Source organism: Alligator mississippiensis, chromosome 13, assembly GCF_030867095.1.
Source record: "Alligator mississippiensis isolate rAllMis1 chromosome 13, rAllMis1, whole genome shotgun sequence".
Lineage (NCBI taxonomy): Eukaryota > Metazoa > Chordata > Crocodylia > Alligatoridae > Alligator > Alligator mississippiensis.
This window is the reverse complement of record NC_081836.1, coordinates 25,419,850-25,432,217: the sequence shown is the minus strand read 5'-3', so window position 1 is coordinate 25,432,217 and position 12,368 is coordinate 25,419,850. Positions and strand designations below refer to the sequence as shown.

The window sequence follows — 12,368 nt, the reverse complement described above, 5'->3', positions numbered from 1 at the left end:
GGATAGAGGTCAGGCTGATAGGCCTGTAGTTTCCTGGATCTACTTTCCTCCCTTTCTTGAAGATAGGCACGACATTGGCCTTCCTCCAATCTTCGGGCACTTCACCAGAGCACCAGGAGTTCTCAATGATCCGTGCCAGGGGCTGAGCTATGCAGCTTGCCAGCTCCTTAAGTACCCTGGGGTGTAAACTGTCTGGGCCAACTGACTTGAAGGTATCCAGCCTGTCAAGGTGTTCCTTTGCAAGATCAGCATTGATGGAGGGTAAGGAATCTCCCTCACCCGGGCCTCCCTGTCCTGTAGTGGGCAGGGGCAACCCATGGGACTGGTGGAAAACTGACACAAAGTACTCATTTAGCAAGTTGGCTTTTTCCTAGGCATCAGCTGTCAGTTGTCCCATCTGGTTTAGCAGGGGTCCAATGTTGCCCTTGCTTTTCCTCCAGCTCCCCACATATCTAAAAAAAGACTTTTTATTGTCCTTGATATTTGTAGCTAGCTGAAGTTCAGTTGCAGCCTTGGCTTTTCTGGTTCGCTCCCTGCAGGTCCAGACCAGTGCAGAGTATTCCTCTTTGGTGGTGGTTTCAGTCCTCCATCCTTTGTAGGTCTTTCTTTTGAGATGCAGGAGGTCCACTAGTTCGCTGCAGAGCCAAGGGGGTTGCTGTGCCTTTTTGCTGCCTTTCCTCCGAGACAGGACAGACTTAGCTTGTACATCCAGGATTGCTCCCTTTAGGAGCAACAACTCATCCTGGACTCCCCTACCCTTTGGGTTGTGGCCCTTGAGGGCCTCCCTGACAAGCCTCCTGAGCTTGTTGAAGTCAGCTTTCCTGAAGTCAAGGACTTCTGTATTACTGACTGACTTGCCAGCTTTACATCGGATAGTGAAGGTGATCACCTCATGGTCACTGTCCCCCAACTTCCCTTCGATCATTAGGTCGCTGATTAGGTTGTCCCCAGTTGCCAGTACCAGGTCAAGCAGCGCTTTACTTCTCATCAGCCCGTAGACCTGCTAAGTCAGATAGAGCTCATCCACGCATGAGAGAAAGTTTTGCGACTGCTCAGATTTGGTCGAGCACTCTTCCCATGCAATGTCTGCGTAGTTGAATTCTCCCATGACAACCATGCACCAGGAGCACATGACTTCAGCCAATTCCCTGGCAAACTCCTGGTCAAGGTCTTGATCCTGGGTAGGGGGGTTGTAATAGACTCCCACCATTGTGTCCCCTGTGCTGTGTTCCCCACGGATTTTAATCCAGAGGGTCTCAAGTCGTCCACCCTGGGTGCCAATGTCAGCTTGCAGGGACGTGTAGCTTTCCTTGACATACAGAGCTACACCCTTGCCCCTTTTGTCCACTCTCTCTCTCCTGTACAGGGTATAGCCGTCTATACCCGTGGCTCAGTCATGGTGGAGTCCCACCAGGTCTCTGTTATCCCTATGGCATCATAATTATTTGTGCTTAGCAAGAGGACAAGTTCCTCCTGTTTATTCCCCAAGCTCCTGGCATTTGTGTACAGGCACACAAGTGTCCCCTTGGGGGCCCTTACCTTGCCTACAGATCGTTCCAGGGCTGCGGCAGGGGTGTGCTCCCTTAAGTGCCCCGGCCTGCTGGCTTTGCAAGGGTTGCTTAGCGGGCCAGCAGTGGTGGTAGTCCCCCCGTGCCCCAGCAGGCTTAGTTTAAAGCCCGATGGAGCAGGTCAGGCAGTCTGGCTGAGAAGAGCCTCTTTCCCAGCGGAGAGAGGTGGAGGCCATCCCTTCCCAGCAGCTCACTGCCTCTCTCACCAAAGAGCGGAGTGTGGTCATGGAAGCCAAAGCCTTCCCAATGACACCAGCGCCGCAGTCTTTGGTTCAGTACCTGGATCCTCCTCTCCCTCCTCAGCCCGTAGCCCGAGACTGGGAGAATCAATGAGAACACCATCTGCGCCCTTAAGCCCCACTCCCAAATCCCTGTAGCACTTCATGACTGGCTGGGAGTGCTCCAAGCCGTATCATTTGTGCCCACATGGCTAAGAAGCATAGGATAGTGGTCAGTGGGCTGGAGGAGTTCAAGGATCTTGTCTGCGATGTCTCGGATTCAGGCTCCCGGGAAGCAACAACAGACTTCCCAAGCTAAGGGGTCGGGGTGGCAGATTGTCCCCTCAGTCTCCCTCAGTATGGAGTCTCCCATGACAAACACTTTGCATTTTGTCTTGGGGAGAGCGGGGGGCAGTAGCTAAAGTAGAGCCTGTGTATTATTTCAGATAATAGAAGACTGCTGTTATGTCCCCCTTCAATTGCCTGTTCTGCAAGGTGAACAAGACTAGTCCTCGCCTTGCATGGCTTGCCTTCCAACCCCTGTATCTTCTTTGTCACCTGTCATTGGACCCTTTTGAACTTCTTTAACTCCTTTTTAACATGCAGAGTCCAGAACTGCATGGGTCACTCTAGATTACTCTCAATTAACTATCCACCTTCCAGTCATTTAACTAGCTCATAATTCTCAAATTTCCTTATGACAACAACTGGTAGAAACTGACACAAGGGCTCCTCTACCACTTCATCACCTGATGGGACAGCCCTCCTCAGATTACATTCCCATAAAGAAACTTTAGAGCAAACAAATGCATCTTGTTCTGCTTCCTGGACAGGGCCAGACCCGGATGGTGGCCGAGTGCAAGGCACAGCTAATGCCAGAGCCATGAGCTTGGCAAGAACAGTGACTGCACCTGTTATTTGTTCCCAGTGCTTAGGCTTTTTCACTGACACTCTCTGGGAAGGGAAGTTTGTCCAGCTTGCTGCCAGATGCATGGAGTTGTCCTGACAATGGGAGCACATATATCTAGTGCAGGGGTGGGCAATTATTTGGGTCTGAGGGCCATATAGGGAGTTTTGATGAGCTGTCATGGGCCAGGTCAGCAGCCCCCTCCAGCGTAACAACTCACCAAAACTCCCTATTGAGCTTTGGGTGGACAGGGACCAGTGTTCAGGACCAGGACGGGCAGGCAAATCTGGGATTATGGGGTTGGGTCACAGGGTAGTGACAGTTTAGGCCAGGGCCTGGGCCAAACCATGATCCACTCCCTGAATGCACTGCCCACTGGGAGGTGCTGCCTGGGAGCCAGCTGAGTGTTGGGCCAGGGAGGAGGAGGCAGGGGGGCGGGGGGAGGGCTATATGCAGCAGAGTTTACCCAGGTGGCATGGTTTGTGGTTGCCGCTGTGGCACTCCGCATGGGGCTGAACCCTGCTCGGGGCAGCCCGTGCCACATGCCCACCAGCCTGGCCCCAGCCCCAGCCAGCGTGCAGCTTCTGGTGGGGTTGTTCCTGGTGTGGCTGCAGCCAGCCAGGTGCTGCTCTGCTCCTCTTGACTCCAGTGGCAGCTCCTCCTGCCCCTGCTGTACTGCTCCAGGCGTGTGGGGGGAAGCTTCGATTGGGCAGCTCCCACTGGAAGTGAGAGGAGCAGAGCAGCACTGGAAACAGCTCTGCCAGAAGCTGCAAATGTTGGTTGGGGCCTGGGCCGGCAGGTGGGAGCATGGTGCGGGCTGCCCCAGCAGGAGCAGGTGGGGCTGAGCCCCATGTGGAGTGCCACGGGGGCAGCCACAGGCTGGATCCAGTCAGTATGCAGGCTAGACCCAGCCCACAGGCTGTATTTTGCCCACCCTACTGTAGAGGCATCATAGCCTTTCTGATTAGAAACTCCTGCTAGGAGGTATTGCTTCCAGCAAAGGTATGTTTTAACAGGATAATAAGGTGACCAGCTCAAGCCCTTTTGAGCTGTGTGCAGCGAGTCCCCTCTACTGCAGAGCTCTCTCTCTCTCTTCCTTTGTGAGAAGCAGACTAGCCACCACCACAGGAATATCCTCCCCTTCCCCTGTTCCCACAGTAGACTCTTCCCATCCCCAGGGACTGACCTATATGCTGGGGCAGGGGTGATGGTGGACGGATGCTTTGCAGGGAGCAGTGGGAGATGCATGTTAACCTCCTCATGTACCAGAGAGATTCCTCCAGAGATGTAAAATGGGCAGCTCCCTCTGCACAGTATGAAGTCCTCCCTCTTTTAATGGAAATCACTGGCCATGCAGCTGCAGTGGAACCAGGCAGTCAGGAGGCAATGCAGGTGCAGCAGACTGCCCAAGGCACAGAGGCCATGCAAGGCTGACCCAGAGATCCACGCACACTGCTGATACTCATTCAGATATTAGAAACAGAAGATGCAGGACTGGAAAGGGCAGCCCGTCCATCACATCCAGCCCTTACTATCCCAGACATCACTGCAGACCATTCCTTCCATAACCATTAGAGCTTTTTTGTCCCCACTTCTCCTTCTGGAAGGTTGTTCCTGAACCTCTCTGCTCTTATATTTGCAAACCTTACTGTTTCCAGTCTATTTCCCAGTCTATTTCCCAGTTTATCCTCAGCTGTTTCCTCCCAACCTAGGGAGGAAAAATGTCCAGCATACCTACTGCCTAGGAAATGACCTGCTTGGTGGCACGGAAGTGGAAAGGGATCTTGGAGTCCTAGTGGACTCCAAGATGAACATGAGTCGGCAGTGTGACTAAGCCGTCAGAAAAGCTAATGGCACTTTATCGTGCATCAGCAGATGCATGATGAATAGGTCCAGGGAGGTGATACTTCCCCTCTATCGGGCGCTGGTCAGACCGCAGTTGGAATACTGCATGCAATTCTGGGTGCCGCACTTCAAGAGGGATGCGGATAACCTGGAGAGGGTCCAGAGAAGGGCCACTCATATGGTTAAGGGCTTGCAGGCCAAGCCCTACGAGGAGAGACTAGAGAACCTGGACCTTTTCAGCCTCCGCAAGAGAAGGTTGAGAGGCGACCTTGTGGCTGCCTATAAGTTCATCACGGGGGCACAGAAGGGAATTGGTGAGGTTTTATTCACCAAGGCGCCCCCGGGGGTTACAAGAAACAATGGCCATAAGCTAGCAGAGAGCAGATTTAGATTGGACATTAGGAAGAACTTCTTCACAGTTCGAGTGGCCAAGGTCTGGAACGGGCTCCCAAGGGAGGTGGTGCTCTCCCCTACCCTGGGGGTCTTCAAGAGGAGGTTGGATATGCATCTAGCTGGGGGTCATCTAGACCCAGCACTCTTTCCTTCCTAGGCAGGGGGTCGGACTCGATGATCTATTGAGGTCCCTTCTGACCCTAACATCTATGAATCTATGAATCTATGTTCTTGGGCCAACATTTTCCTTTATGCTAAATAGCTTTTAGGTGTCCATAGCGTTATATGTGGGCTAGGTGCTCACTTCTTTTGCAGATGGGAACTGGGGAGAGAGGCAAAGAGATGGTCAATCCTGACTCCCAAATGAAGAAGGCAGAGGCAATCCTACACAGGGAATCCTGTGGAATCTCCTGCCCTTGACCAGGACTTTACCACACACTGAGCATCTGTCCAGTGAAAATAATGGGCAAAGCCCTATTTCACCTCATGGATAACCACAGTGTAACTTGCAACCAACTCTGGATTATCTGATTAAAGTGTAGGAATGACTTTTCATAGATTTACAGATGCTAGGGTCAGGAGGGACCTCAACAGATCATCAAGTCTGACCCCCTGTCTAGGCAGGAAAGAGTGCTGGGGTCAGATGACCCCAGCCAGATGCCTATCCAGCCTTCTCTTAAAGACACCCAAGCTAGGGGAGAGCACCACCTCCCTTGGAAGCCCATTCCAAATTTTGGCCACCCTTACCGTGAAGAAGTTTGTCCTGATATCTAGCCTAAATCTGCTCTCTGTCAGTTTGTGACCATTGTTTCTTGTTACCCCAAGAGGCACCTGGTGAACAGAGCATCTCTGATCCCTTCTGCATCCCCCTAATGAATTTCTAGGTGGCCACAAGATCACCCCTCAGCCTTCTCTTGCGGAGGCTGAAGGGGTCCAGGTCCCTCAGTCTCTCCTCATAAGACTTGTCCTGTAAGCACCTAACCATACAAGCGGCCTGCCTCTGGACCCTCTCAAGTCTATCAACATCCTTCTTGAAGTACAGCGCCCAAAACTGGATACAGTGCTCCAACTGTGGTTTGACCAATGCCACACAGAGGGGAAGTATTACCTCCTTGGATCTATTTGTCATGAATCTGCAGATGCATGATCAAGTGCAGTTAGCTTTGCTGATGACTTCGTCACACTGACGACTCATGTTCATCTTGGAGTCCACTAGGACTCCGAGATCCCTTTCCGCTTCTGTGCTGCTGAGAGGGTCACTTCCCAGCCAGTAGATGTGCTGGATATTTTTGTGCCCTAGGTGCAGCACTCTGCACTTGTCCTTGTTGTACTGCATCCCATTGTGTACTGCCCACTTTTCTAACCTGCCCAGGTCTGCCTGCAATCGTTTCCTACCCTCCGGAGTGTGCACTTCACCCCACAATTTAGTATTGTGCACAAACTTGGACAGAGTACACTTCACACGCACATCCAAGTCATTGATGAAGATATTGAAGAGTACAGGTCCAAGGACCAAACTCTGAGGGACCCCACTACCCACATCCTTCCAGGTTGATACCGACCTGTCTCCTACCACTCTCTGGGTGCAACTGCTAAGCCAATCTGCCATCTACCAGACTGTGTAAACACCTATGTCACAGCCTCTTCATTTATTTATGAGAATAGGATGAGATACTGTATCAAAGGCCTTGCTAAAGTCCAAGAAAATGACATCCACCTCTACTGCTGCGTCTAAGCATTTTGTGACCCTGTCATAAAATGAAACCAGATTGGTCAGACATGATCTACCTGCTACAAATCCATGCTGGGTTCCCTGCTGCATTATTTTTCCCACTGGACTCCCACAAATATGATCCTTCATAACCTTTTCAAAGACCTTTCCAAGCATGGAGGTGAGACTGACTGACCTATAATTACTCAGATCCTCCTTCCTCCCCTTCTTGAAAATAGGGACCACATTTACCGCTCTGGACATGCAAGTGCCCCTGTTATGACCCTCCAGAGGCACAGAAATGTCCTTGGGTGCATCTACACATGCACTTTACTGCAGAGCTGATTAGGTCCACAGTAAAACATCTACACATATGCTGTATTAGGGCACAGTAAATTAATGAACTCTGCTGTAAGATAGTACTATACAGGACAAGTACTATCCTACAGCAGAGCAATTACGTCCACTGAAACACACATATAGACAGTGAGCAGAGGTCACTGGGACACAAGTGTGCTACAGTACAGGGGCTGCCTGCCAGCTAGCCCCACAGGCCACATCTACATGAGATGCTGACTATGCAGTCACTACTGGGCAGGCATTTAGTACTTGTATACACAAGTGCTAAATGACTATGCAATAACCAGAGTTATTGTGCAGTAGTGTCACTGAAAGGCTTTTAGGTGATGCTAACTGAGCAGTAACTCATTACTACTGCACAGTAGCATCATGTCATGGTTCCTGCCACACAATGCTACTGCACAGTAGTAACAAGCTAGTCAGCATCTCATGTAGATGTGGCTACACTGTGGCATCCTCATGCTCCAGCCAGCTCCTCTGCAGTATGTTGAGTCAGGTTGAAGCAGCTGACCCCCTGGGTTCCCTGCCAACTGGGATTGCTCTGCCCTGACTCAATGTGCTGTGGTCCTGGGTGCATGTGTAAACATGGCACCTGGGATCAATAAACTCTGCATGAACTGCACTGGAGTTTTTTGTTATGTGCTAACTGCACATATAGATGAACTCCCCTAGTCCACATTTTGGTCATCCACTAGCCGAAAGAGAATTCCAGGCAATGTCCCCACATGCATTCATACATGTTAAGCTGTTCCTATGTGTCAGTGTTTGCCCCCTCATACAAGACTCACAACATGATGATATGCCATATGGAAACATCAGTGAATGCAAATATATGTTTCCTGTGGGTGCATCTACACAAGACACTGACTGCACAGTAGCCAAAAAATATTGCACCGTAGCACATCATGGCATGGACAGTGCTAATATGCTACTATGCAGTATTATTAGGCTGCTGCACAGTAGCATCACTTAAAAGATGTTCGCCAATGCCACATGTATTTAGTGCTTGCTAATACAAATATCAAATAAAAGTACAGTAACGACTGCGCAGTAGCGTCTTGTGTAGATGCGCCCTGTGAGTACAGAAAGATGTTTCCCCCATGGTTCTGAAATGAATTCCCCTGCTCCCATCCCACAGTTTGCAAAGCAAACAATAACTTAGGACCAATAAGTAGTTCTTATAACAATCTACAAACACCCCACTTATTACAATTCAATAAAGGTGTCAAAATATGACCCTTATTGTACAAGTCCCAGCAGATGGGGATAGATCCAAGGGTCTCAGAAGTTAGTATCATGATCACTCAGTCAATTCCATCTTTCTGTTAAACTGGAATTTCTCTGTCTTTCTTACATCAGTTCCTTGAGACTCCTGTTCTGCTTCAGTGCTTCAGCAATTTGTTTTGCACCCTGGGGCCCGATGGAGTTCTTCTGAAGGCTGCAAAGAAGAGGGAAGCAGCCATAAGCCCCAAAATGTAAGAATCATCTCCTCATCAGTAACACACATTCACTATGACTATACCATTCTCTGCAGAGTTTCACCATCTCTGGCTGATGCACTTCTACCACTGTATATACCACACCTCACTAATAAGCAAAGGAGCTCTGCTGTACTCTCACTGCTATTTAAACTTCCATCCGTGCAAGTGCAACTATTTCCATCTACTAAACTCAAAGCCTCAAATTATCTGTGGATGGATGCCCCACGTCAGACAGTGTGTGGACTTCCTGCATTAGAGTGGAAGATGGCAAAATGTCAGGAGTGATTTTATCAATAATGACTATGATAGTGACGTTATCAGCCATTCTCACCTTGACATACATTCACTCTGATATGTACCCTGCTAGATGTGACCTTAATGACTAAAATAAATAGCAGGAAAACACAGACCAGGAAATAAAGGACACCTCCTTCTCATGACTCATTCTGCTGTCTAGCATGTGTCCTACCAAGCATCTCTGCTTTGTTGCCTTCAGCTCCCTTAATAGAGGAATTCACCTGGCCACATCCTCTGCCCATTGGTATTTCTGTAGTACTAGCAGGTGAGTGGGCATGAGGGGAAATGGTCCTTTGCAAATGGAGGCCAGCTTTGAAGCGAGCAGTGCCGGCTTCTTTGTGTGAGATGATGACACCCTTGTGTCTGGGACCCAGGCACAACCAACCATGGAAAGAGAAGCCATGTTAACTGGAGCACAAAGACATGGTCATGTATGTAAGGGGAGACATGAAAAACAGTAAGACTGTGGGACCTGGGCAGCTACTATATCTGCTTGTGCTTCCATCTGGTGGTGGTTGGGAGGCCAAACCATGAAGTGGGATTAGCATCAAGAGGCAGAGATTTCCTCAACTGCCACCCTTGCAGATGGCCATGAGAGGGAGCAGAAAGAAATCCACATGGGAGCACTCACTGCAAAGTCATCAGCTTGTGGTTTGTTAAAAGGGCCTCCGCCAAGAACTTAGCACCTTCCTCCTTTATGACATTATTCTGAAGGCTGCAAGAGAAAAAAACATAATTACTGTGAACAGCTGGGAATTAAAGCCAAAGACAGCTGAAGACTTTCCCTGCAATGTGTGTAATCAGCCAAAGACAGCTGAGGACTTCAGATTACATACATTGAGCCCATGGAGATTCAGAGAAGAGTAGAAAAATCTCCTGTGGTTCCAATTTTGCTGCAACAAGACTCCTTCCTCTGGGGTCTCTGTTCCACCCTTTGGCCTTAGGGGACTCCTCTCCTGCCATGGAACATCTCATATTGTTAAGAAAGCTCTTGTCCTTTCCTTTCTCCCTCCTTCATTCTAAATGTGCTGGGGTTTTAGTCCACGTCACAACACCCAGATTAAAAGTTTTTGACAAGTTTTCCACTGAAACAATCAGTTTTATCAGCAAAATTGTTTCCTGAAGCCATACTGATTCACCAACCTGTTTCACTCAAAAAAACCCAAAAAACTTGAAAGATCAAACACTTTGTCTTAGCATTCCTTAACACATTTTGATTTGTAAATTTGAAATGATATTTTTCTTTAAAATGTGCTTGTGTTTTATTTTTAGAAAAAATAAGTGTTAAAAACATTGCAATCTCAAAAAATAAACAGAACCCTACAATTTTCTTTGAATTTTTCTATTCATCAAAAATTCCAAAAGCTTTGTTTCAGTTTGAGCCAAAATGAAATACTAGTGCTTTCTCTGGAGTTGCCAGCAAGCTGGCAAATCAGTTATTCACCAGTGATAATCCTGCTGCATCTGCTGAGAATTCCCTGATGACTTACATGTTTACCAGGACTCCCATGCTGCCCTAGGATGCTCCACGCCACACATGGTAGTACCCCTAGAGTTACTGGGACAACTCAGTCAGGCCTTGTTGATACTCTGATTTGCTGCCGGAAGTCCTGGCAGCAGGCAACAGACAGCAGTTGCCACCATCCAACTAGCAGACATGCAGCTACGTGTTGCTAGTGACTCTGCATGCTTCCACAGCAACTCTGCCACCAGAGCGGGGTGCAACCTGGGGGGGCATCAGGCGCTGTAAAGACCACTAGAGCTGGCAGAAGGTGGGGAACTGTCTCCTTGTGCTTTCTGCCAGCAAGTGGACAGCAGGAAGTGCTTAGCAAGGGGGCGGTAACTCTGCTGGTGAAAGGTGGGGTGCTGCCCAAGGGCAGCTCTCAGGATGCTTGGGTATGGACACAGACATTAAGAGGTGTTTCAAAAGGGGAAATTTCAAAAGAGCAGCAGCTGTTACAATCTGCTTGTTACCTGTGGATAAGCTGGGAGCAATACAAATATAGCAAAACAAGAGCTCCATTGTGTCCACACCTATTGCTCTCAAATCTTTGCTGGAAGGACTGGAGCGTGAACAAAGTCTTGGTGACAGATTTTAATTTACTGGGGGTCTGATTTGCAGTTACTCTTTTATATGGCTCCAGCACGGTAAGGAGTTCAAATGAATGCATCCACTTCACACATCTGAGGCCCTTTAGCTTACCAGTGCAGTGGCAAGGAGCTGTACACTGAGAATACAACTCTTTATTTATAACAGCTCCTGAGAGGCCTTTTCTAGCTCTGCACTCCTGGAATGCTGCACTCCCTATTCTCCTTGCCAGCTTCCCAGTTCTTCTGCTCAGTAGAGTCAAGAAGAACTGAAGAAAATCCCCTCGTTGCTATTTGCCTGTTCCAGGAATCATTGATTGATGCTCTTGAAACTCATATACACATATATGACTTTCAAGAGCTGCCTATACACATGCTGGTTCATGGTCTAATTTGAACATTCCAGTGTGGCCTCATCGTCACATGTAGAAGCCCTCGTAGGTTTAAAAATGGCTATTGGGATGCTTTATCCAACTCTTGTTGAATGAGGTCTAGATAAAGCATCCTGCGGGCATTTTTAAACCCATGGGGGCATAATACAAGTGACAGTGAGGTGTTTTTATTAGAGCGGCTGCCTGGGAACCATTCTAATTAAACAGTCCCCCACCCCTGAGCATGTGTACAGACAGCCATATATTCCATGAGTATAAACGTCACATTGGGGAGAGTGTTTTCTGTTTTAAGTAGCTTGATTTTCAAATGCCTGTTGAGTCACATTGGCCAATGATGTAGGCTGCTTCAGTAAACACATGCAAAGCAGCAATTCATTATAAGAGTAGGAGTGGTGGCTGAATAATAAAGTAAATAAAGACAGCGTGTTCTCTCACAGCCAGATGCATGCCTTACATAAAGTTATGCTCTATGCAGGGGGTGTCGGGGAAGGAAGAATTCTAAATACTTCTAGGTATTTGGTCCATGGAAAGAGAAAACAGGAGATAACCAGACCCTGAACAAGGACTAAGCACCTTTCAATTCACCTCCCTGGCTCAGTTTTGCAAACGACAGAAACAAGACACTGGATACACCTCCACAAACTGGCCCATTCAAATGTCAGCCAATCTCTAGATCACATGGGCCTGATCCAGTAGCATAACAAGGAAGGATGTGCGGGGCACCAGCCCTGGGCGCTGGAATAGAGAGTGTGCACCAGAGCAGCAGTGGCTGGGTGCCGGGGCTCCATGCCGCTAGACCAGTTGCTGCTGGAAACGGGGCAGAAAGAGATGTGATAGCAGAAGACAGAGTCTTTGAGTGCCCGGGGCAAGTAAGATGGCCCCTCTACTTCCCTCCTACTGCACTGTTCTCTGAGGCTCTGCACCCCACCTCCTCTAGATCCCCAGCAGGGTTTGTAAGTTATTACATATAATTATGCTAATTTTGTCTCTGGCCTGATTCTGATAACAGAGTTTCTCACTGGTGTAAATTCACTGACTTCAAATAAGCTATTCCTGACTTATGCTGTCATGGGTGAGGAGGATACATTACAACAGGTGCATTATAATG

At 48.7% G+C, this 12,368-nt stretch overlaps 1 protein-coding gene across 1 annotated transcript in view; it reads right to left on the bottom strand.

The window, feature by feature from the left end:
• The window catches only part of NLRC3 (NLR family CARD domain containing 3), a 53,069-nt gene that overhangs the window by 19,646 nt on the left and 21,055 nt on the right, over positions 1–12,368 (bottom strand). Inside the window, exons 8-9 of the mRNA XM_059716377.1 lie at positions 9,412–9,495; positions 8,357–8,440 (exon numbers count right to left, since the gene is read on the bottom strand). Coding sequence (XP_059572360.1) covers positions 8,357–8,440; positions 9,412–9,495 — 168 coding nt within the window. The remainder of the gene's footprint in view (positions 1–8,356; positions 8,441–9,411; positions 9,496–12,368) is intronic.